This window comes from Hyperolius riggenbachi, chromosome 6 (assembly GCF_040937935.1).
Source record: "Hyperolius riggenbachi isolate aHypRig1 chromosome 6, aHypRig1.pri, whole genome shotgun sequence".
Lineage (NCBI taxonomy): Eukaryota > Metazoa > Chordata > Amphibia > Anura > Hyperoliidae > Hyperolius > Hyperolius riggenbachi.
In genome coordinates this window covers 152,948,195-152,974,863 of record NC_090651.1, presented here as the reverse complement: position 1 = coordinate 152,974,863, position 26,669 = coordinate 152,948,195, and the positions used below count along the sequence as shown (strand labels likewise).

Here is a 26,669-nt window from a genome sequence, read left to right as displayed (position 1 = left end):
CAATCCATACAGCTAGAATTGTTAAAGAATGGCACGAGGAACATTCTAATGAAGTTGAGCATCTCAACTGGCCACCACAATCCCCAGACCTCAACATTATTGAGCATTTATGTAGGGCTGAGCTCTCGGATTCCGAATTTCGAGTTTGACATCGGAATTTGGCAGTTCCAAGTACACACTCGAAACTCGAAAATTTGGCAGTTCCGAGTATCAAATTCGGGTTTCCATTGAAGTCAATAGTGCCAAATTCCGCAGTTAATTGTGAAGCCCCCGTACATGCTATCATCACCAAATTTGGCATGTATATTAAGCAGATAAGTAGGAACGTGGGAAAAAAATGTGAAAAGACCTTATAGTTTTTGAGCAAATCGATTTCAAAGTTTCATAAGAAAAATGTTTTTTAAACTGTGTAAAATGACACTGCTGCAGTACAGGTTACTGCATTCCGAGTTCTGTATACATATTGTATACATTTCATAAAAACAGACAGCGTGGGGTCCTTCCTACAGAGCCTCTGTAACCCCTTGTCTCCCATGCAGGCTGGGATAGCCAGAATGCGGAGTCCTGGCCACATGGGGCTTTGCACCCTGAGCTATATCAGCCCGCATGGCCCATGGTATGGGGGGTCTCTGGGGGGAGGGGCTGCCAAGCCTCCCACTCTCCCCAGAGCCCTTGTCCAATCCATGGACAAGGGGCTCTTCCCCACCTCCGGTGCCCCAGGAGGAGGTGGGGGCCGCCAACGTCCTGTGGGGGGGTTCATGGTTCCATCCGGGGGTCCCCATTAACAAGCGGATCCCCGGGGGTGCCCCCTCCCCAGGAGAAATGAGTAGGGGTACACAGTACCTCTTACCCATTTCCACAAAGAGTTAAAAAAAGAAATAAAAACACGACAACGAAAAAAGTCCTTTATTATTCTAGATTAACCAGGAATACTTACCTTGCGATAATCCCATGCCAGTATCCTCAGGAGTGGTCCCACGCCAGTATCCTCTTAGGACATCCCACCACCTTCCCACACCGATGAACTCCCGCCACTGAATGGTCACAGTCAGCCTCTGCATCTGTATAGCAGAGGCTGGGAAGACGAAAATGTTGCCTTTGAAACAAGAAATTTCAGCAAATAGTGATGCAATCAAAATGGCTGCTGGGAAATCCCGGAACGCTGGAGGCCACACTAGAGTGGTGAAACCAGCCATTTTTCACATAGATGGTGGGTCCAGGTGACCAGAGCAGGAGGTGCCCTAGTCCCCTGGACCAACCTATTTATGTGAAATAACTATCATTCTGACACTCTGAGGTGGCCTCTGGGTAACAGGGATTCCCCAGCAGCCATTTTGTATGTGGCACTGTTTGCCGAAAATTCTTGTTTCAGAAAACAATTTTCGTGTTGCCAGCTTATGCAATACAGATTGCAGAGGCTGTCTACAGCCATTCAGCCCCGGGAGTTGGGCGGGTGCGTGGGATCTCCTAAAAGGATACTGGCGTGGGACCACTTCTGAGGATACTGGCGTGGGATTATCGCAAGGTAAGTATCCCTGGTTAATTTAGAATAATAAGGCTGTTTCTGAACAGTAGGTGCTATACCACAATTTTGTATGTGGAAAATCAGATTCAGAGAGCTTATAATTACTAACCTGACTTGATTAATCAGCCTTTCTAATGTCCAGCAGGTAACAATCGGTTGATTGTAGAAGCAGGCTTATAGTGATTGGTTGATTCTAGCTGCAGCTTGGCAGTGTTTTGTTGATTCTTGTAGCAGACTGGTAGTAATCCATTGATTGTGGTGGCAGGCAGTGATTGGTTGATCCTAATGGCAGACAGACAGTGATCGGTCAATTCTACTGACAGGCAGGCAGTGATCAGCGAATTCTTATGGCAGGCAGGCGGTGATTGGTCGTTACTACTAGCAGGCAGCCAGTGGTTGGTTGATTCTACTGCAAGGTAGACAGTGATTGGTAGATTTTAGTGCTAAGCAGGTAATAATAGTTACACAGGTAGCAGTGACAGATGAAAACAGGGCCATTTCTGACCTATGTGGTGCCCCAGGCAGTGCTATCTGCATCAACACTACACACACACTTCCACCCCACACAATCTGAGTGTAAACCAGGCCTAAGAACCTCCACGGGAATCACATAAGGTAGGTCAGGTTGGTTTGTGCACAAGGGAAAATACACCTGCATTGTACACAGTTTACCCAGGAGGATTAAACAAGGGGGGGGGGGGATCTAGTAGCCAAATAGTAGGTACCAAAATTAAACATTTGTATATAAAAGAAAATGACATACAAAGAATACATAAATGGTTACCTTAGGGACTCAACTTTTTAATATGTATGGCATAAGGTTATATTACTGTTATTTTAGGTAGGGGACCGGACTTCAGCTGTGGGTTTAGAGCAATTGTGAGGGGTGGTAGGCCAGAGTGAAAAGATTAGTTTTGAGGGCCTTCTTGAAAGTGTTGAAGGAGGGGGCTGCCCTAATGGGTGGAGGTAGAGAGTTCCATAGTGTTGGAGCGGCTCTTGAGAAGTCCTGAGGCGTGCATGGGACTGGGTGATGCGAGGGACGGTCAGGTGAAGTTCATTGGAGGAGCGAAGTGAGCAGCTAGGTGTGTATCTCTGAGTAAGATCAGAAATGTAGGTTGGACAGGTTTTGTGGACAGATTTGTAGGTCAGACACAATATCTTGAATCTGATTCTGGACTGGATAGGAAGCCAGTGGAGGGATTCACAGAGGGGATCCGCTCTGGTGGAGCGATGAAACTAACTCTGGTTAGTCTATATTGAGCATTGGCTGTAGTGCTAATAATCATCCCTATGGTAGTAACACAAAGGTGCAGAGAAGCAACTTACAAGTAGGAAGAGGGGAGCGAAAGGACTCTTCAGAAGCAATGGGAGCAACTTAGAAACCTTGATTTATAGCAGGAAATGAGTTTAAAGTAATAAGAAAAACTATATGTCAATCCCCATTCAGAAATCTGTGTTCAGAAAAGTCTGTTAAAGTGTCACTGAAGTGAAAAAAAAAACCTTATGATATAATAAATTTTATGTGTAGTACGGATAATAAATAGAACATTAGTAGCAAAAAAAAATAGTCTCATTCCTGTACTGAAAACAATATATTAAAAAAGGGACACCGAGAGCCCAATATAGTGTAGCATGTATAAACGGGGGTAATTTGAAGGTAGGTAAACAATAATACTCACAAACCAGGGTCATCGTATAGGCAACCACTGTAAATGCATGTGAGGAGATTAAGGCATGTCCCCACTCAGAATTAAGATGTCGCTCTCTGTAGATCTGAAGATAAAGGGTAAGAAATCCCTCCACTAGGGGTAGACACAGGTATCACAGAAAAGGAAACAGAGGTGCCAACAGGATAAAATATGCCAAAAACGTTAACATTTCTTGGGAGGCAGTGGTGGACTTACCTCTCAGAAGCAGACATGAAACAGAATACAAAGCAACGCGTTTCACAGAAATATACCTGCGAAACGCGTTGCTTTGTATTCTGGAGTATGTGAATAAATTTAATTTGTTTGAAAATCGACAGTTTCATGTCTGCTTCTGGGAGGTAAGTCCACCACTACCTCCCAAGAAATTTTAAAGTTTTTAGCATATTTTATCCTGTTGGCGCCTCTGTTTCCTTTTCTGTGAAAACAATATATGACTTGTTTATTTGCTATTAATGTTCTATTTCTTAGCTGTACTACTCATACAATTCAGTATCTGATAAGTTTATTTTAGCTTCAGATTCACTTGAAATGGGTTTTACATAAAACAGAACTAGAAGAGAATGTATTTTCTGCAATTCTGAAGGAGGGTTGTAATGGTACATACACACGGGTTACAACTGTCGCTGCAACCGTGTGGCACATGCATGTTGCAGCGACAGGTCCCCCGTGTGTATGCCGCGCGCGCCACGAACCGTGTGTATGCGGACTAGCGTCAGCAACTCCATACACAATGTATGGAGCTTCCGGCAGGGGGATGGCGGGGGGGAAGAACCTTCGGCGACAGCTTCCGCCGAATCTCCGTCCCTCTGTGCGCCATGTGTACGGCTGTAGCACAGAGGGACCTGGCGACGAACTGTCGCTAGTCTCTTGTCTCTAGAGAGACAAAAGTCCCCCGTGTGTACCCAGCATTAAGGAGACACACTGAAGCACATTTAAACTAACAGTAAGCAGTGTGAGACTGTGGGTGGAAAAGATGAGGAAATCCACCTGCTGGCCAAGCAGCAGAAACCATGTGTTATCACTCCTAATAGAAACCTGTAGCAAGTCTTCACTGTGAGCAGAAACCCATGATTACTGCTGCTTGGCCAAGTGGATTTCCTCAGCTTTTCCACCTCCCAGTCAGACACTGCTGCTGATACTGATGGAGCCTCCACGGCAATCAAAGAAGGCAGGGCAGGTTGGTATGTGCACAGGGGAGTAGAGGGGGATGGAAGCCTGCTGCTTGCATGCTCTGCAGTGCTGTGCAGGGCACTGATGCTAATAATGCGCGGCACTTGCTAGGGAGGGGGCGGGGCTAAGCAGACAAACATTGTTTTGTGTTGCCTGCCTGTAGGGGAAGAAGGAAGCAGAGGGGCAATCCACGGGGATACAGAGAGCTGCTGATACTGAGCTGGGCTGGCTGCTGCATCTTGTAAACAACATCAGTCACAGGCGGCAGCTGGAATCCTCCATGCTGTCCTCTAACCACCTCCTCCCTCTCTGGCGTGTACGGCCCTCAGTATGAACTAGATTACCACAGAAAACTATTGTGGTGGAGGAGGGGGCCACTAGACTACCAGGGAGAGCTGTGGGAAAAAAGAACCCGCTAGACTACCAAGAAATATCTTAAAGAGGAAGGGGGACCACTAGACTACCAAGGCCTATCTTAAAGCAGAATGGGGGACCTCTAAACTACATGGGAACAATATATGAAAGGAAGGGGGGCTACTAGACCCCAGGGAAAGCTTTATTAGACCTCATGAAAATATCTAAATAAGAGGGGGAACCACTAGTTCCCCAGGACAACCTATAAAAAACAGGGGGGGGGGGAATAAATGCTTTAAAAATACCATGTAGCCACATATTATCCTGCCTGGCGTTCTGATTCGAGCCACAGGAATGTTTTTTGCACTTTTTTTTCATGTAGCTAGCCCAACCCACTTTTGAAACCACACCCTTACAAATAAAGCAACTAATTACACTGCCTATGCACTCTTTTGCAATACTAGAAGTAAAAAACAAAACAAAAATGACAATGCAGAAAAATATATTATTACAAAATTGAATATCATCACTATACATTGTAGCAGCAACACAATTTACATTTTGAACTAAATTATTTATATAGCCAGAATTAATTAGTATTTTCTACAGTAGCACTTTTTTATTTTAAAATGTTAGATGAAAACTGAGATGCTAGATGAAAACTAAATATTTTCAGGATAGCCACTTTTGCGTGATTTATACTCGTTTCAGCATCAGAAACACTTCCTATATCTATATATTGCTGTATATTATATGTAGCCCCTCCCTCCCTCCTGCCTCAGCCTACACTGTTTGGCTATGCAGATCTCTCCTCCCAGAACATTGTTCCAAAGCCAGTAGAAAAAATACCTGGTCTACAAACATCAGAGATGCACTTAATAGGGTTAAAGATGTCACCACTTATGATACATTGCAGAATGTAAATCAATGAGAGGAAGGGGTAAGGAAAGACAATGGGCAAACACTAACTATATAATTTATAAAGTGATATTGTAAAAAAAAATAAGCATATAAGCAATAATTACATATTTTCACTACAGTTCCTCTTTAAAGTGCTCAGCAAGCACAAAAGTACTAAAAATAGTCAAGGAAAATAATATCAATGTTAATTGAATCAGTAGTAATCTATTTGAATGATGTTTATGTTTGGAAAATGCTGGAAAAATGATTTAGTAGATGAGGTAAGCAATAGGTCAGAAATAGAACAGGGAAGTAACCGCCAGATCTTTTTTTTAAAATGTCCCTGCAATTTTACTGTGCCTCTTTTATGCTGGAAGCATTAGGCCACATACACACATCAGACCATAGTCTTTTGAAAATGAAAGATCACAGACCAATTTTGCCCCCTTCCATGTAGTATGAGAGCCATACCTACACAGTCTTTTCTATGGAGCTGAACTCCCCATCAGAAAAAAATCTTTGCAAGATGCTGCACATACAGATGCTGTACAGACACAAAAGATCATTAAACTTCAAAAGATCTGTTCCTGCCAAAGATCCGTTCCTGCAAATTGCATTCATAGTATATGAGATCTGCAGATCATCATACACACCTTGTTTAACTGACATTCATCTGCAGATCAGACAATCATTTGCAGATCTGAAAATCCATCCTGGTGGATCTAATCTGCAGATGATCTGCAGATGAATGTCTGCTAAACAAGGTGTGTATGAGATCTGCAGATATCATAGACTATGAATGCATTTTGCAGGAACGGATCTTTTGCAGGAACAGATTTTTTTCAGATACTGATCTGTTGCATGTGTACAGCATCTTTGTGTGCAGCATCTTGCAAAGATTTCTGTCTGATGGGGAGCTCAGCTCCATAGAATAGACTGTGTAGGTATGGCTCTCATACTACATGGAAGGGGGTAAAATTGGTCTGTGATCTTTCATTTTCAAAAGACTATGGTCTGATGTGTGTATGAGCCTTTAGTCCTGGAAAACAAAAGCTTTAGTATTCTATATGGACTGGGGTTCAATAGAGCACTTTCAGTTGCACTTTGGGTAAACCGACATTCACTGGGGATCCTAAAGAGCACTAAGATATAGTCACAAAGAGTCAACCGAAAGAAAAAGGAGAGAGGAGAGAATTACATTAAGTAGAATGCAATAAATTGTAATCGTTTGGCCAAATTGCAATTGCGGGTCCTGCAGCATTTTTGCTCCAATACAAAAGATAGGAGCGCTGCAAAATTTGTCAAAAATGAAATTATTGTGCATGCATAAATTACTTGTTTATGAAAATATCTCATAGGTAAACAAGAGAGGAAGAAAGCTGGCAATGCTGCGGCTGCTTGGTTTATTGAAGTACAAAAAAATAAATCACAAATGCAAACTATTCAAATATCATAAAAGTCATGGTACACATACCAGATGTGATAGGAGGCACGGCGGTGAAGGTGGGTGCTAGGTACAAGCCTCCATAGAAGCGCAGCAGTGCGCGAAAACTGCTTTCAGGCATCTTATACCCGGCACCCACCTTCACCACCGTGCCTCCTCTCACAGATACATCTGGTATGTGTACTGCGACTTTTATGATATTTGCATAGTTTGCATTTGTGTGCTTCAATAAACCAAGCATCCACAGCAGTGCCAGCTTTCTTCCTCTCTTGTTTACCTACACTATGGACTCAATTCACTAAGTTTTAACAAACACTTTACCAAACGTTTCATAGTTTACCTCATGGTTAAAATCTAATTTTGAATTCACTAAGGTGTTATAGATTTATTGAACGTTTTATCGATAAAACATTAGATAAATCTATAACACCTTAGTGAATTCAAAATTAGATTTTACCCATGAGGTAAATTATCAAACGTTCGATAAAGTGTTTGATAAAGCTTAGTGAATTGAGGCCTATATGTCTACTGGCTAGAGCACGCTGGTGAAGCTCTTGGAGGAGTGCAGACTGGAAAACCACTAGTGCATGGCTCATCTTGTGTGAACACTGTAGTGCCAACCTGCTACAGACTCTTTGACCACTATATGAAAATATCTTATTGGAAAGATGGACATTTATTTCTCCATAGTAATGATACAAAGAATATTAGGCACCATTCACAGCAGGGAGTTGAGTTGTTTTCCCTATAAAAAGAGGAATGCAACAGAACGAAGGAGAAACGTTGCATCCTTACATTAACCATGTGGTACGAGACATACATTGAACCTTATAGTACATAGGAAGTTTGCTTCACTGCCACTGTTAACACATGCATTGAACTCGATGGAAGTATGTCTTTTTTCAATCCAAATAACTATGTAGCTATGTAGTACGGCACTGCGTTACGTCCAACGCTTCTGTCGCACCCGACTTTTAAAGGGAACCAGAGACGCCGGACATGGAAAAAGAAAAAAGATTTCATACATACCTGGGGCTTCTTCCAGCCCCATAAGCCTGGATCGCTCCCACGCCGCCATCCTCCACTTCCTAGATCCGCCGGTACCGGGTCCCGTCACTTCTGGCGGACGTGGCCAATTGTCCGCATGATCAGGGGCTCCCTCCATATCCTTACGCGTGCGGCTGCGCAGTATGCAGCCGCACGCGTAAGGGTATGCCGGGAGCCCCTGTGATGCGGACAATTGGCCGCGTGCTGATGCCGACTGGCCGAAACTACGGGACCCGGTACCGGCAGATACAGGAAGCGGAGGACGGCGGCATGGGAGCGATTCGTGCGTATGGGGCTGCAGGAAGCCCCAGGTATGTATAAAATCTTTTTTCTGGCGTCTCTGGTTCCCTTTAAGGCACCGATCTGAACATACCATTACAATATAGTCACATTGTTTTTACCAATGTGATTATATTGCCTGACACAACGCACTGCAACACACCATTGTGAACATAGTTTGCCGTAGTTTTACATATACTTATTTTTAATTTCCATTGATATTTTGTATTGAAGTACAAGACAAAGTGGAAAAACCATGTCCTCAACCACCAGAAGTTTTGTTTGGTGAATTATCGGAAGCAAGAAAACAGAGTTATGCCTCACGGTCCACTGTTGAGTTCCAGTGTATAAGCTATTATAAGCTTCAAGGGAAACCCAAGATTAAGTGTCAAGATGGAGTTTGGGAAACTCCACCAGTTTGTCTAGGTAAGATATTTCCTGATAATAAATGAATAACTTATTAACAGTTAAACAATATTGATTAAATGTTCAGAATGAGAATCTGTATAATTTAATTTCATTTTCTTTTTTTTAAGCTCAGCAATCTATTGTAATATTTTTATAATTAATTTATGTAAAGCATTCTATACTGCCTTATCCCACAGCAGGTTAAGTGCATTCATAAAACTTAATGGAACTGCTCATTGATGTAAAGGCTGTTTCATATGGGAAGCTGAAGGGGGTAAATTCACTATCTGTTAGCTGTTGTCTTGCACCGACCTTGTGCTTATTAGCTCTTGGTAGCGGTGGCTCCATATCTGAGCACGGGAGATGCATCTCTGTCACCGGATAATGCCACTGTCTGCCAAGAGCTGCCATGCATGGTGTTACAAATGCTGCCATTCACCTGCATTTTAATTACACCCAAATGGCGTTCAGGGCTGGCAGATGGGATGCTGAACTGCCTGCAAAGCACACAGTTCAGCCTTCCATCTGGAAAATGCCTTAGAAACGTGACAGGTTTTTTGAGATAACAGGATGAGTACTGATATAGGTCAGAGTTTAAGCAATCTCAATGGGGCTTACCGTCTACAATTTGGAAACCATGCATTTAAAAGTATTGAGGGAGGAGGCCCCACACTGGATATAAATACTTAATAGCAGTAAAGCAACCAATCTTGCCCAGTTGGGATCAGGACTTGCAAGAAAGCTACGTGCTCTGTTTATGCAGCGATGGAGTGCCGTAGCTACAATTCATGCCCCCCCCCCCAGCAAAACTTTGATGCCTCCCCGATGTTCACAACTCCTTCCATGCCTCCCCTTGGTACACTTCACAGCCTTGGGGCCCATCTCACAAGGGTCATAAAACAAGTGTGCCCATCATGATCTTCACACCCATAAGTGTAGCCACAAAAACACCTGAAGGATAGTTCCCTGTATCAGAGGAAGGGAAGATTAGTAGATGGGGCCCCCCACTGCTCTGGGCCTCGCTGCAATCACAGGGGTTGCTTCCCTCTAGTTACGCCCCCTGCAGCGATGCGTGGAGCTGCAGAGGAGTGACTTCACGCATAAAGCCGAGTAAATGGGAAGAACAATGCTCTCGCTATCACTTTGCCAAAGGGGTTGCCAGGACAGATCACTGGCTGATCAGTCGAGAGGGGTCTGCGGCTGCCAAGCAAAGGGTGGATTCTGGCAAAGATGGTTGTTGTTGGCCTTCTCGTCCGCATTTCATCTGCCGTGTGTATGGAGCTTTAGAAGGAGCTTTTCTCACAGATGTACAACCAACTAGGTAATCAACATATATTTTATTACTAGCACTACTTCTAATCTACTTCTTACTGTTTTTAAACATTTTTTAAAGATTTTATATCCCCTGAGGCCCCTTTTCTTTCCCATGCTGTTCATACCCCTATTGGGAGTTTACAACTGCTAGTTTACACTTTTTTTTGGGGGGGGGGGACCGTATACAAACCCTGTATACACACCCTGTAGACCACAACCTCCCTGAGTGAGAGCGGGCAACCTTCACAATTGCATTACCATTGTTGCAGGGTTTGTGACCTGGGTTTGCGTGTACATTGTTTTTTATTATGTATTTCTTATCAGAACATACTTAACCATATGGAGCTCTCGCCATCTCTGTGTTTTTGTTCTTTTTTCCCTGAAGGCAACCTCATGCCTCCAAAGCTCCTTCTCTAATTAATAATATTATTAACAGTTATCCCTGACAGCTAAGACTTAACTGCAGGACATTTTTAATTGTGTAGTTCACACTGGAAGGTTGATGCAATGCAAATCTGCGGTAATATTGCTGTGTACAGAGCCAGTAATGTGAGCATTGTTACTGTAGAAGCGTTAAACAATCAACGATCAAGGCCAACAGAAATATAATCATATTATTTAACCCTAATTCGCAAGGCCAAGCACTTGACTGGATGTGTTTCATAAAGATAGATTTCACTTCCTCTGCAGGTGTTTGGCCCTTAGATACGCAATTGGTTATTGGGCTGGGGGGGGGGGGAGTGGAGGCATCTGGCTACATATACTAGGAAGGAGGGAACATCTGGAATGGGCCATGGGGCATCTGGCTAGATATAATGGGGAGGGGCGTATCATCTGGTTACCTGGGCTGGGGGAAAGATATCTGGTTACATACAGTGGCTTGCAAAAGTATTCGGCCCCCTTGAAGTTTTTCACATTTTGTCACATTACTGCCACAAACATGAATCAATTTTATTGGAATTCCACATGAAAGACCAGTACAAAGTGGTGTACATGTGAGAAGTGGAACGAAAATCATACATGATTCCAAACATTTTTTACAAATCAATAACTGCAAAGTGGGGTGTGCGTAATTATTCAGCCCCCTTTGGTCTGAGTGCAGTCAGTTGCCCATAGACATTGCCTGATGAGTGCTAATGACTAGAGTGCACCTGTGTGTAATCTAATGTCAGTATAAATACAGCTACTCTGTGATGGCCTCAGAGGTTGTCTAAGAGAATCTTGGGAGCAACAACACCATGAACTCCAAAGAACACACCAGACAGGGCAGGGATAAAGTTATTGAGAAATGTAAAGCAGGCTTAGGCTACAAAAAGATTTTCAAAGCCTTGAACATCCCACGGAGCACTGTTCAAGCGATCATTCAGAAATGGAAGGTGTATGGCACAACTGTAAACCTACCAAGACAAGGCCGTCCACCTAAACTCACAGGCCAAACAAGATGAGCGCTAATCAGAAATGCAGTCAAGAGGCCCATGGTGACTCTGAACGAGCTGCAGAGCTCTACAGCTCAGGTGGGGGAATCTGTCCATAGGATAACTATTAGTTGTGCACTGCACAAAGTTGGCTCTTATGGAAGAGTGACAAGAAGAAAGCCATTGTTAACAGAAAAGCATAAGAAGTCCCGTTTGCAGTTTGCCACAAGCCATGTGGGGGACACAACAAATATGTGGAAGAAGGTGCTCTGGTCGGATGAGACCAAAATGGAACTTTTTGGCCAAAATGCAAAACGCTATGTGTGGCAGAAAATTAACTCTGCACATCACTCAGAACACACCTACGCTGACTGACAAATATGGTGGTGGCAGCATCATGCTCGGGGGGTGCTTCTCTTCAGCAGGGACAGGGAAGCTAGTCAAAGTTGATAGGAAGGTGGATAGAGCCAAAATACAGGGCAATCGTGGAAGAAAACCTCTTGGAGTCTGCAAAAGACTTGAGACTGGGGCGGAGGTTCACCTTCCAGCAGGACAATGACTATAAGCATAAAGCCAGGGCAACAATGGAATGGTTTAAAACAAAACATATCCATGTGTTAGAATGGCCCAGTCAAAGTCCAGATCTATATTCAATCGAGAATCTGTGGCAAGATCTGAAAACTGCTGTTCACAAACGCTGTCCATCTAATCTGACTGAGCTGGAGCTGTTTTGCAAAGAAGAAGGGGCAAGGATTTCAGTCTCTAGATATGCAAAGCTGGTAGAGACATACCCTAAAAGACTGGCAGCTGTAATTGCAGCAAAAGGTGGTTCTACAAAGTATTGACTCAGGGGGCTGAATAATTACGCACACCCCACTTTGCAGTTATTTATTTGTAAAAAATGTTTGGAATAATGTATGATTTTTGTTCCACTTCTGTTCTCACGTGTACACCACTTTGTATTGGTCTTTCACGTGGAATTCCAATAAAATTGGTTCATGTTTGTGGCAGTAATGTGACAAAATGTGGAAAACTTCAAGGGTACCGAATACTTTTGCAAGCCACTGTATATGGGGAGGGGACATTTGGCTACCTATATTTGTTGGGGGGGGCATCTTGTTACACATACTGGGGGGGTGGGGACATCTGTAATCTTAGCCACCCACGTAAAATGCTGCTAATAGCGGATACCACAGTAAATTTGGGCACCAGAGTCGCCCGATAAAATAACAGGCACCGAGACTACCCACTATAAAAGCTGCAGCTATAAATAGCAGGTGTTGTGGCACACCCTATGTTTATATTTATAGCAGCAGTTTCTACATTGGGCTGTCCCATCGGTCGCTATTTTATTGGGCGATTTTGGCACCCAAATTTACTGTTATAGCAGATATTAGCTGCATTTTACATGAGTGCCTACAGTGGCACCCAAATTTATCAGCGCCCACTGCACCCTGCAGCAGCTCCTGCCACCTCAGAACACAAATGTGAGGTAACAGAACTGTGAGAGAGGCACAGTTAGAGAGAGGCCACACTTGTGTCTGCGAAAAAACACTGGCATTTTCCCACGATCAGTTTTTGCGTCCTTTTCACGTTGTTGCGCATGTGTCATCCACCATAGACTGCCAGCACCTGCTAGCAGTCTATGGGAATTGTATGCGTGTTACGTTTTCATGCGGCAGGGATTCAGTTTTTGGTGTTGCCATTTAAAAGCATTATGTGCGGTTTTGCATTGCGCAAAATCGTATGTGCTTTTCAACAAAGCTTGACAATTTAAATAACATTTAACTAACATTTTACTTGTTTTTATTAATAATGACTATTACTGACTGTAACCATCATCATTCAAATATAAGCTAACTACCGACGTGAAGATGGATCTGGGATCAGTGCCGAACAGCGATCATTAAACGTTCTATCTTCACTACCATGGTAACAAAGGTGCAAACTATTGTTTAATCACAATAAAAATATCATGGCAGGCAATGGAAATCTGAGCGATTGGTCGTTGATCGTGATGGCGATCGCACATTCGCACGTCGCTAAACATCATTTAATTAATTTTCATTTAACAATATTCGTGATATCCCAAAACAACCATTTATTGTGAAAAAGTTGCGCGCTGCAAAAAAAGTTGCTGCAAACATCATAGGTGGGGACTTTCAGGCACTTTTTTTCTATTTTTTATTTTTAACCACCCCTTAATGACCAGAGACAGCTGGTACAGTAAATGCTGCTTCCCAACGAATCGCCGCACATACCCGCCACTCTCGCCGGCCACCATGCTGCCCTACCGCCGCAGGCTCCTGCTGACAGCTGGTCAGGAGCCGTTTTCATTGGCTCCTGACGCTGTCTATCAATGGGAGCCAATGTGATTGGCTTTCTGTGATCATGCGGTCAGGAGCCAATGAAAGCGGCTCCTGACCTGCTCACAGAGCTCTGCCATCTTATAGCTAGCAGAGCGAGCAAATTGCGGCAGATTCAGAGCGGCAAGATCGGCGAGGGCGCATCATTCAGCGGGACGTTGAATCTACGTCCAATCAGAGTGGCAGCACCACCTGCTGGATGTAGATTCAAACTGAGTCGGTCTGGAACCAGTTAACATTAAAACCTTTTTTATTTTATTTTGTATTTACCAATTTTATTATTATTTTTTTTTTATCAATGAACACTGTCTCTAACAGAGGCAGTGTTCATTGGAAGACTGTGAGGACACTTAGGGCTTGATTCCAAAAAAGAGTGCTAACTGTTAGCACGGCCGTTTTTTGCGCGAATTTTCACGTTCACGCGCAATTAAACGGTTTTGTGCTAAATCCTTATCCTTTTCGTGCGCAAACGCAAACATTCTCGCGAAAAACATCCGTGCTAACAGTTAGCACTCTTTTGTGAATCAAGCCCATACTGTCAAAGGATCACATGATCCCTTGGACCGATCACTGCAGCCAGAAGGGTCAAAGAATCACATGATCCCTTTGACCAATCAGTGCTGTAACAGCGATCATTGCAGCTTAAGAGGGCAGTGATCGGGTAGAGGGACCACCTGGTCCCTTGCACTGATCGGTGCTGCGGCAAGTATGCGGTGTGCACCTACGTCCAGGATGCATAAGCAGCAGTCTTTTTGGACAAAGGAGCTACGTAAAGGCTAAACTGGTTAATGGGTGGGTGAAAGTTAAAGACAGGTACACAGAGCATTTATATCATGCTTTTCTCCTGGCAGACTCAAAGCACGAGAGCTGCAGCCACTATGGCTCACTCTATAGACAATAGTAGTGTTAGGGAGTCTTGCCCAAGGTTTCCCTACAGAATATGTGCAGGCTTACTTCATTATTTTCATTGACCACGCCTTACCGACCACCCCTTACAGACATCAGCTTTTTGCCTGCAAATATCAATGACTAAACACAGAGGTGTGCATACAACCAGTGTGTATGTACTGTACTTAATGGATAAAAGTTAAAGACAGACACACAGACTATTTGCATCATGCTTTTTTTCCTGGCAGACTTAAAGCACCAGAGCTGCAGCCTCTAGGGTTCACTCTGTAGGCAGTAGTAGTGTTAGGGTGTCTTGCCCAAGGTTTCCTTACAGAATATGTGCTGGCTTACTTAACAGGAAGAACTGAGATTCAAACCATGGTCTCCTGTGTCAGAGGCAGAGCCCTTAACCAGTACACAATCCAGCCACTGCTGGAACATTGTGGTTTGAGTTGTACAGAGGGGCTCTGAATGCTAAAAATCACATTTGTGTAATGATTAGTTGCAGAGAGTACTAACAAGACCCGGGAAATAGCTATGTTTTCTCTGCATTTATGACACAGCATAGTATAGAACAAGTCAAGTAATCAGCATGAAGAATGGGACCACAAATAGATGGACAACGTCTGTGTTGTACGTATGTCTGCAGTGCTGCAGTTAAAAAAAATATAACAAGCCAAGTGCATTTGTATGACTGTATAAATGTACATTACCTCTTCAAAACATCTTATTGTAAAGACATACTCTTCCTTACATGTGTTAGTGCAATCAGTCTGAACGACAAATTGTTATTTACCTTTTTTAATATTCCTACTTTCATTTCAGAGCCATGTATTATCAATGAAAAATACTTACAAGGAAATTCCACAAAAACTAAAGAAAATAAAAAATATTGGAAGCATGATGAAGTTGTGACATTTCTATGCTTCAGTGGCTTTTTTCCGGAAACTGGGCAGCTAAAATCAAGATGCAATAATGGAGAACTCGTTTACCCAAAATGTGTCAAACGCGGTGAGTTGTGATCACTATATTCTGTAACAGGAATACCTAATGTTTCCATATTATAATTATGTTGCCATACCATTTCCCTTATGCTAGCCATAAAAAGACCCAGAGCCTTTCACGAATGCAAACCATCACATGCTGCTGTGTGAAGTGGTCCAATGCAATGCTGGGTACACACGTTGAGATTTCCCGTTCGATTCGCGGGAACAAACGGATTGATTCGATAATTTCCAACATGCTCGATTCGGATTTCGATCGTTTCTGCAGTCGATTTGCATGTTAAGTATGCCAAATCGACGGCAGAAACGATCGAAATCCGAATCGAGCATGTTGGAAATGATCGAATCGATCCATTCGATCCCGCGAATGTAATGGGAAATCTCAATGTGTGTACCCAGCATTAGTCAGGGAGCAGATATGCTGACCTCAAACCAACAAATATTGATTCAGGTAATACCTTTATTACTAGCTGTACATGGTTTATTGCAAGCTTTCAAAACATTAAGTTTCCTCTTCAGGCATGATACAGATTGGGATCAGAACTGTACCTTTTCTGATCCCATTCTGTATTATGCCTTAAGAAGAATCTTAAAGAGGAACTGTCAAAAGTATTTTTTTAATAATTCAATGTACATTTGACCATGTTTCTATTAGTCACCCTTCTATTTTTTGCTCTTATTTTGTAAATCTTTAACTAATTATCAGAGCCTCCTCAGATACAGGGAAGGCAGTGCCTGCATCCACGGAGGTGGGATGTACCATGTGGGAGGGGGTGATATAAGCTCCTCTTCTGGCGTACTTCTCTTTCCCTGCAATGGCTGCTGCACATTAGGTTTTCACATGTGGACCAGGGCTGTAAGATGTTCCTGATCACCACAAACAGTGTACCAAGCAGGAAGTTTTGTGTAGTGAGCCTGTGTCTTTCTCCGGCAGCTGAACTGACATCGGAGGAAGAGGTAGTAAATCAGCTGGGTTGTCACAGAATGATATGCTCTGCCATGCAGACAGAAAAACCGGCAATTCTGTAGTTAGGGGTTTTTTTTGAACTGCAGTCTTGTAATTTACAATGTCTTTATTGACATAAGGTAACAAGGAAATCCCAGGAATGCAGTTGAAGAAGCCCAATACACACTAGGCCAGATTTATCAAAGCAATACTGAACGTTTTTTCTTCTTAAACAGTTTTAACCAGCAGGGAAACTGTTCTGCATGATAATAAGAAACTTCTTAAATCCTTTTTAATAGGGGAGGTTTAGCGTGAATTTCTAGAGCTGCACTACAGTTAAGAAAATTGCAAATCCATCCCTAAACTGCCACAAATTAAGAAGTGCTTGATAGCAGTTCTACAGATAGTGCAGCAATGCAGGCTAGGCATAATTTGTGAAGTGCTCCGCCCCCTTGCTGCCAGGTGTCCTGTGAAGCTGTTCTGTGTTTAACCCTTTCAGTGCTGGGCATTGATGCTGTACAGCAGATGTATTGGTTACCTCAGCAAAAGCAATTCCACTCACATACTGCATTGTCTGAGAGACCTTCCTAGCTCCTCCTATATTACAACAGTTTTAGTAGGAAACTGCACTATTTGCTGATTTCTTAGGATGTCTGAGACAGTTCTGCATGAATTTCTAGAAACCTACCAATATTTTGTCTCAGACACTCTTGATAAATGTCCCCCAGTGTTTCTTCAGTCATGGAAAAAGAGCATATCACTGTGTGCCAGCCCATGTGATTATAGCAACTTAGCATAAATCTATAAAGGCTATTTTTTACAGGTCATTGTGGTGATCAATACCATATGACAATACTGTCACCTATATATGTTATATATAGGACGGATGTGGGGGTAAATATTGTAAATAAATACTGATTAGAATACTACAGTTGCATCTACCCCATCTTCATGGTTTGGTCTGATGCTTGTGCTTAGCTTTTTTTTCTTCTTCTTTTTAACAATCGTTGTCCTTAAATGTTTTAAAAGCTTGTAATAAACCATGTAAGTCATTAAAGGTATGCTGCTGTATGGCTTTCTACTCCTTTCACTTTCAGTCAAGGTGTAGTGATAACTGCATCACATTACAAGAATTGATTACCGTAGGTTTTGATTTTCTAAAAATTGTTCACACTTCTGCGCTACTAGTTTGCAGCTGTTAATGAAAATTTACCACCACTCTAAACCATACTTTTGTTAACTAAAGTTTCTGAAATCAGTCGAAAGTTTATCTTTCTTAAAGGGACTCCGAGCAGTGCAGAAACTATGGAAAGATGCATATCATTTTAAAGCTCTCTTTCTCCTCTTTCCAATGATATATAAACCGCCGCCCTAGGCCTTTTAGTTTTCGCTATTTTCGCGATTGAAATTGCAGCGGCCGCGATTTCAATCGCGAAAATAAAGAAAACTAAAAGGCGTAGGGCAACGATTTAGGTGTCGCCAGAAAGAGGAGAAAGAGAGCTTTAAAATGATATCCATCTTTCCATAGTTACATTGTATTACACAGGCCAACTTTTTCTGCTGAATGGAGCTGCTGACACTGGGGAAAGTGTCGTCCTGTGTAATACAAGTAACTATGGAAAGATGGATATCATTTTAAAGCTCTCTTTCTCCTCTTTCTGGCGACACCTAAATCGTCGCTCTACGCCTTTTAGCTTTCTTTATTTTTAGCGATTGAAATTGCGGCCGCGGCAATTTCAATCGCGAAACTAGCGAAAACTAAAAGGCGTAGGGTGGCGGTTTATATATCATTGGAAAGAGGAGAAAGAGAGCTTTAAAATGATATGCATCTTTCCATAGTTTCTGCACGGCTCGGAGTCCCTTTAAAGGTGGGGATAATTACATCAGTAGCAGATTTGGGAAAAAAATCCTATATCCAGTTTCTTCAGCCATAGTTTCTTTTTCCTTTTTTTGCTGAAGATTTAATACGGGTAGCATAGTAGTTAGCACTCTTGCCTTGAAGCACTAAAATTGATAGTGTGGGTATTCCAATTTACTCCCATGTACTATTTGTGGCATATTAGACTGTGACTGTGGTTGGGATTAGTTTGTGATCTGCTCTGAGGGACTGTTAGTGACATGATTGCGTACTGTCTAAAGTGTTGTAGAAGATGTCAGCACTGTACAGTATAAATAAATAATACTACTGTTGAAGATCAAAAATCTGCTGAGGAGTCCTGAAGGTGCAGAACTTTCCTGGGGGATGGTGCAGGAACAAGAGCCTTCTCTCTCCATCTCATCAATAATGGGCAGCTGAAACTTAAAACCTGTTGACTGACACCTAAAAAATGGAGTTCAGAGTGTAATAAAGGTTTGAAAGCATAAGTCCTGCATGAACAGAGTTAGAGGTTCCTATCGCTAGGATAGCAGTTGTAGCTACAGGTAGGGAAGATTGGTCTGACAGTCAGTGGGGGCAGCGGAGGGGAAAGCAAGAAAAAGGTGTTTGATCTCACCAAGGATCAGGCTGTGGTGGGCAATGAGGAACAATGTGTGCAACAGGGTACAGACAGGGGCGTAGCAATAGGGGGTGCAGAGGTAGCGACCGCATCGGGGCCCTTGGGCCAGAGGGGCCCCATTGGGCTCTCCTTCAAGCACAATATTAGCTCTCTATTGGTCCTGTGCTGGTAATAATCACTTCTATATATGCTCTAAATACTTGTAATCATTAACACACTGTTCCCCATTCCCTTCTTGCAACTCCAACACTGTGGTTGTCCTTGGCAGGTTTTGGTACGCCGTATCAATTGTTATGTATAGAGTGCTTGGGGGGCCCCATGTAAAACTTGCACCGGGGCCCACAGCTCCTTAGCTACGCCACTGGGTACAGACAGAAAAAAAGAGGGTGTTGGGAGCAGGAGCCAACTTGGAACACCACCCACACACCCTATTGTGATGGTAGGTTGGAATGAGCACAGGTAACAGCAGAGGGTCAGTGAAGGAGGGTGACAATCTCTAGGTAAGTGTTGGTATCATGCTATTTTCTGGGACAACCAAGTTTATGACTATGGCTGATGGCTAAAAACCTTTGTTGATCAACATCTGAAGCACAGAAAATGTCTGGTTATTATTGTTATGTGTGATGTGGTTTTGGTATATGGAATTTACGGAGTTTTATTGTGCTTTGTACTCCTGCTTGAGCTAATCAGTATTTCACAGTGGGTCTGATTAGTTGCTAGCTGAAGGGAATAGGCTGTTGACAAAAAGAGGAAGAGGGTACAGAAGACCCTCATTGGTTCAGTTTCCCTGCAACCTAATCCTAAGTACTGGTAACTTATCCTAAGTACTGGATAATCGCTTGCCAGCTTTTCCTGTTTTTACATTGACTTGATGTCATTTTTATGTCGGGTTGAATAAAAGACCATTGTTTTACGTTTGGTGGTGCTAGTCTCGTGGATTGCCTGCAACCACACCTACAATAAATTCTATATAAGTAGCTGTGTTTCCTTATAAACACCCACACATAAAATGGGAGGAGGAGACTTTAATTTTAATCACAACAGTGGGAATGTTGAATTTTAACCACTTCACAACTGAGGGGTTTTACCCCTTGAGCACCAGAGCAATATTCACTTTTCAGCGCTCCTTCCATTCATTTGTCTATAACTTTATTATTACGTATCGCAATGAAATGAACTATATCTTGTTTTTTTCGCCACCAATTAGGCTTTCTTTAGGTGGGACATAATGCCAAGAATTATTTTATTCTATATGTGTTTTAATGGGAAAATATGAAAAAATGTGGGGAAAAAATCATTATTTGTCCGTTTTCGGCCATTATAGTTTTTAAATAATGCATGCTACTGTAATTAAAATCCATCAAATGTATTTGTCCATTTGTCCCGTTATTAAACCGTTTAAAGTATGTCCCTATCACAATGTTTGGCGCCAATATTTTATTTGGAAATAAAGGTGCATTTTGTTCAGTTTTGCGTCCATCCCTAATTACAAGCCCATAGTTTATAAAGTAACAGTGTTGTACCCTCTTGACTTAAATATTTAAAGAGTTCAGTCCCTAAGGTAACTATTTATGTTTTTTTTTATTGTAATTTTTCTTTTTATTACAAAAAAAAAAATTGGGGAGTGTGGGAGGTAATGAGTTAATTCAAAAATGTGCTAGGCCTGACATGCAGCACGTTGGAAGTGGGTGGGTAGACAAGGAGCCTCCAAAACTAGAAGCCAATGATGTGTCGGTAACAAGTACACAGCAAGCACCTCTGATGAGGACCCACTCCTCTGAGTAAAACGCCTGTTGAATGTTGGAGACTCCAGACCTAAGAAGTTTTGGTGCATTGTAGTTGTTACAGTCTATGGAATAGAGTGCTTTGAAGGATCACAAATAAGTGGTGTTATTTTATCCATCTTGTGCCTGCCTTGTCTTTTGTACTACAGTTGACAAAAAAGAAGCAGCATTGCTGATCAATATTTCAATAAATTTTAGCCTCAATTTCAACAGAAAGATGTGAATTATTGATTACGATGTTTAAAATTGAATTTCAATTTATGACTGATGATATGTTTGGTGAAATTCAATGTCTAATTGAAAATAATTCAATAGTGTATAGCTACTTTTAGCATGATTATTTTACCTGGACAAAAAAAAATGTCACTTTTATTTGTGATCAGTTAAACACTTTGTCTGATCCAGTCTCCATTTTAATGCTAGTTTGGCAAAACTGATCCGAAGTTTGACAAAAATCTTGTGAACTTGCCAGCTACGATCTCGCTTATCCCTAATGGTTATGCCATTAGCCAGCAAAGCCAATAACAACCTAAAACTCACTCAACTCTCTACTCCTTCAGTGGTCTTTGAGACAGGAGGCTGAAGGCTTTTTTTTAGTACAAATAATGTAAACAGCTAAAGAGAGACATGATGGCCACATATTAGGTGGCCACAAGGACACAAAGCAGGCCACCACCCTTGTTATTATGCACTTGTTACAGAGGGGGCATAGGAGGCTGTACAACACATACAGCCCCCTAAAGGGGATAAAGAGCTTCCACGTGACAGAGAGCCACTAAGGGTGCCACAGTTATGATTGTTGCATGCCATAAAGGTTTTGAAGCGGTGAATAGGCCATGAGACCGAAAGGTTTAAATCTGCACAAAGCTACTTGTGCCATATTTATTTCTGAGAATGTGGGTTCTTTTACTAGTGCAAGTGTTAGTAGTTTCTGAGTTCAGACATAATTTTTATTGTGATCTTATGCTCCACAACATGCAGGTTTTTTATGCTTTCTTTTTACAATGGGGTAGTACGCTTCATACTGTGGCAGATTTTTATATGCTAGTGTTCTACTTCTGTAAATGGTCTTTGCTGAACGTAGCAAGTTGCATTAAAAAAAATAGAAGTTTAATTGGGATGCATGTAATATCTGTTTAATGCACTTTACACAACATTGTGCCCCTTTTGCGCCCCCCTCTACCCCTAAAAAAAAATCTGAAACTGGAGCCGCCACTGCTCCTCTGTAATATGACCTGTTTCTCAGCTTTCAGAAAAGCAATTAGTTAACCAAAATAACCAGCTGAGCTAAGGGAAGGAGGGGAATATGCATGGGGAAGACAAATCACCATTTGTGTGCCTAGGTGTGGGATTCCTTATCTCCGTAGCTGAACATTTTCTTTCTGTTTAGTGCACACTGCTGGAGCCTGGAAACAGTTAAACGTATATTACTAAGCAGGGGGGAAGGGGCATGAGGGGGGGGGGGCACAGTAATCAGCAGGGGGGGGGGGGGATGAGCCTCCTCTGGTCCCAGTGTAGCTCCACCACTGCTTGGGGGGGGCAGTGAACAATGGCACACAGAAGGCATTTGAAGAGCATGTAAAGCATTCACACCAATAAAGCATTTCACGTTTAAGATTAACAAGAATCAGCAATTCACTTAATTCACTCTTTCGCCTGTAACCTACTTAAAGGAGTTATCAGGGAAATAACCTAGTCAGTCTGCTGCAAGGGGCTGGAGAAAGCGCCAGGTGAGTAAACCTCATTGTAGGTTATTTCCCTGATAACTCCTTTAAGTGCTGTTGTGGTTTTGCCTGAAACTTTCTATGACCAGCTCCAGCTCTGTTACAGAAAGGTAGAGGTTCTATGCACACCTTATACTGTATATTCCTACCTACTGTCTGACTCCCCTAATCTCATCAGTATGTGTACCTTGTCTTTGCAATTGCATGCACTAAGGACTGTACACTGATGCAGCTTGATATTAAAGTTTGACCATTTGCAATCATAAACCTGCAGTGCCAGGTGTCCATTGTTTCTTCATTGCACCTTGCAATTAAAGACAACTGAAGTGAGAAGTATATGGAGGCTGACATATTTATTTCCTTTTAAACAACACCAGTTGCCTGGCAACACCAGAATCAAGCATGCAGCTAATATTGTTAGATCTGAAAATAATGTCAGAAACACCTGATCTGCTGCATGCTTATTCAGACAGCCAGGCAACCGGTATTGCCCTAAAAGGAAGTCAGTATGGCAGCCTCCATATCCCTCTCGCTTCAGTTGTCCTCAGGGGCGTTTCTAGCCTTTTTGTCACTCCAGGTAGAGGATCAGCAGGACAGCCAGGCAACTGGTATTGCTTAAAAGGAAATCAGTATTGCAGCCTCCATATCCCTCTCGCTTCAGTTGTCCTCAGGGGCGTTTCTGGCCTTTTCGTCACTCCGGGCAAGAAGACCTCTGTCAACATAGGGTGGAAGCATAATACAGGGAGTCCCTCAGATACAAACAACCCACTGATCCTGTCGCATTTTGTTGCACACCACCTTCCTGCACTCCCCCAGCTTAGTGCGTAAATGCAGAGCATAACGCAGCAGAAGCTGTGCTCTCACCTCTGTGCTTCCACCTGTCCACTGAGTCCTTTAAAACGTGGTCTACTGACCCTGTTGTCTCAGTTAAATGACCACTATCACGAAAAAAGTAGGCAGTTAAAATCTGACAGAACCAACAGGTTTTTGACTAATCCATCTCTTCATGGGGGATTCTCAGAGTTTACTTTGTTTTCAATAGTATTTCCTAAACAGCAGTTGCAAAGTCTGATAAGATACCATCTTTCCCCTAAAATAATGGCCCATACACACGGGCTACAAATGTCGCTGCAACACGCGGCGCGCGCATGTTGCAGCGACAGGTCGCCCGTGAGTATGCGGCGTTGCACGGGCGCGCACCCCGAACTGTCCCTCGTCGCTGATGTCGCCGGGCGATTGAACCGCTCAATCGCCTGGCGACAGTCGCCGCCGCAACTCCGCCGCAACTGTCGCTAGTCCGCGTGAGTACGCGGACTAGCGACAGCAACAAGATAAGTAATACATTGGGCTTCCGGCGGGGGGAGGAGCAACAGCGACAGCTTCCGCCGCATCAGTTGCCAGGTCCCTCCGCCGTGTGTATGCGGAGGGACTTGGCGACGAGCTGTCGCCGGCCTGTCGTGCACACGCTCACGTGTGCTGGCGACAGGCCAAAAAGTTGCTCATGAGTATGGGCCATTAGACATCCGCTGAAAATAAGACCAATCTTATATTTCAAGCATGCTTGAAATATAAGACAGCACCCAAAAATTAGACCTAGTGACAGAGTCTCCCCGCCTGGTGCGCACATCAGTGGAGACTTGTGGCGAAAGAAGCTACGATAAAGTATCCAGTAACAGCGCTGCCCTATACAGGAAGTGACCTCTGTTTACTTTCTGTCGGTGCTTTTACTGGATACATTACCGTACCTGCTTTCCCCGCAAGTTTCTGCTGATGTGCGCACTGCTATGCCAGCATAAACGGCAGGGGGATCCAGACTTTAAAGAGAACCTGTACTGAGTAAAAATATTTAAAATAAACACATGAGGTAACTTGAAATGAACATTCCATAGTTACCTTGCCATCAAATCCTCTCAGAAGCGCACCATTTTCTTCTGACAATAATCCCTTCCAGTTCTGACAATATTTTGTCAGATCTGAAATATATCAGTTGCTGTCAGTTATTTATCAGTTGCTGTCAGTTATAGCTGAGAGGACAACTGATGTACCAGGTAATGTCCATGTTTCCCTATGGCTCAAGTGGGCGATGTTACAGTTTAACTGTGTGCTGACCAGAAAGCTGTTATGGGTAATGGCCATTTTCAAAATGGAGGACGGAAAATTCCCTTGAACACAGTGAACAAACAGGACGCGGGAGAGGAGAAAGACACTGAGGAGTAGACTACATGGAAGATAAGTATGACTTGTGTATGCTTATTTTGACTTTTAATTTCAGTTCAGGTTTTCTTTAAGGTGGGGCCCAGGAGGGGGATCAGATTAGGTAAGGTGAGTGGTTGAGCGAGCAGGCGAGCATGGGGGGCTCTGACTATGTACACTGGCTATACAGGGGGGTCTGACTATATACACTGGCTATACAGGGGGTCTGACTATTTATACGTTGGCTATACAGGGGGGTCTGACTATATTTACACTGGCTATACAGGGGGTCTGACTATATATATATATATATATATATATATATATATATATATATATATATATATATACACAGGCTATACAGGGGGGTCTGACTATATATACACTGGCTATACAGGGGGGTCTGACTCTCTCTCTATATATATATATATTTATATATATATATATATATATATATATATATATATACACACACACACACAGGCTATAAAGGGGGGTCTGACTATATACACTGGCTATATAGGGGGGTCTGACTATATATACACTGGCAATATGGGGGTTCTGACTATATACACTGGCTATACAGGGGGGTCTGACTATATACACTGGTTATACAGGGGGGGGGGGGGTGACTATATAGACTAAAGGGCATCTGGCTACCCCCACAAAATATAAGACCTCCCTGAAAATAAGCCCTAGCACCTATTTTGAAGGTAAAATTAATATAAGACAGTGTCTTATTTTTGGGGAAACACGGCAGTATGCAAGTGATTAGGAGGCTGGCTGGTATCTTACTATTTTGACAGTTGAAATGCTGTTCAGGAAATGCTGTTGAAAACAAAAAAATCCCCCATGAGGAGATGGCCTGGCCCAAAACCTGTTGGTTCTGTCAGATTTTAACTGCCTACTTTTTAGCGATATTGGTCCTTTAATCATTTTGTGACAGGAGGGAGAATAAAAGATAGGACAGCACTGCCTGACCAACCTGTGCGGAGCTGTTTTCATATGGAAAGGTGTCTTCATTTGGACAGTATGGGCCTGAGTCCACTAATGCAGTTGTGTCTGCTTCTGTCCGCTTTTCAGCATCTGTAACTTTGATGTGTAACTGAAAAGCGGGCACAACTGCGGCAGTGGGCTCAGGCCCTATTTCTGGACAACTGAACACGTAGAACATGTGATTTGTAAACAGTCAATTGTTATGGAAGAGGCAGGATCGCAGGTACAGTTTACTGATAAATGGGAAAGTGCTTCCAAAAATACATGGATATGGACTGGGTAAAAATGTATTCTTTAGTTCATAAAGGCTCCATTAACACATTGGGCTCAATTCTGGTAGCGTTTAGTAAATAATTACCTCATGGAATTGGGTTTACCTCATGAGGGAAATCAACTTTTGAATTCTGGTAGTTTAAGTAAAGTTTTACCTCATGGAATTTCATGAGGTAATTCATGTGGTAATTTTCTACTAAAAATGTGTGGTATTTAGTAGTAAAATACCTCACACTTGAATTCTGAAGTGAAATAAGGTGCGTGTTTGCATGTCTTTTACCTCACATAATTAGACCTACCTCTACCACATTATAAATGCAGTGCTGTGACAGAATTGTGATATCTGTCACATAACATGGAGCCTTTTCAGCTTGTTCTGTGCTCCGACCCCGCTCCCCCCCCCCCGATCCCCCCCAGTCTCTAAAAATAAAAGTG

General features: G+C 42.7%; 1 protein-coding gene across 4 annotated transcripts in view; it reads left to right on the top strand.

Annotated features, from left to right (window-relative positions):
- LOC137521181 (coagulation factor XIII B chain-like) overlaps positions 1 to 26,669 on the top strand; it is a 268,933-nt gene that overhangs the window by 168,238 nt on the left and 74,026 nt on the right. For all 4 annotated transcript variants that reach the window (XM_068240106.1, XM_068240107.1, XM_068240105.1 and 1 more), the window contains 2 exons: positions 8,663 to 8,854; positions 15,645 to 15,830. In XM_068240106.1, the coding sequence (XP_068096207.1) occupies positions 8,663 to 8,854; positions 15,645 to 15,830 (378 nt within the window). The remainder of the gene's footprint in view (positions 1 to 8,662; positions 8,855 to 15,644; positions 15,831 to 26,669) is intronic.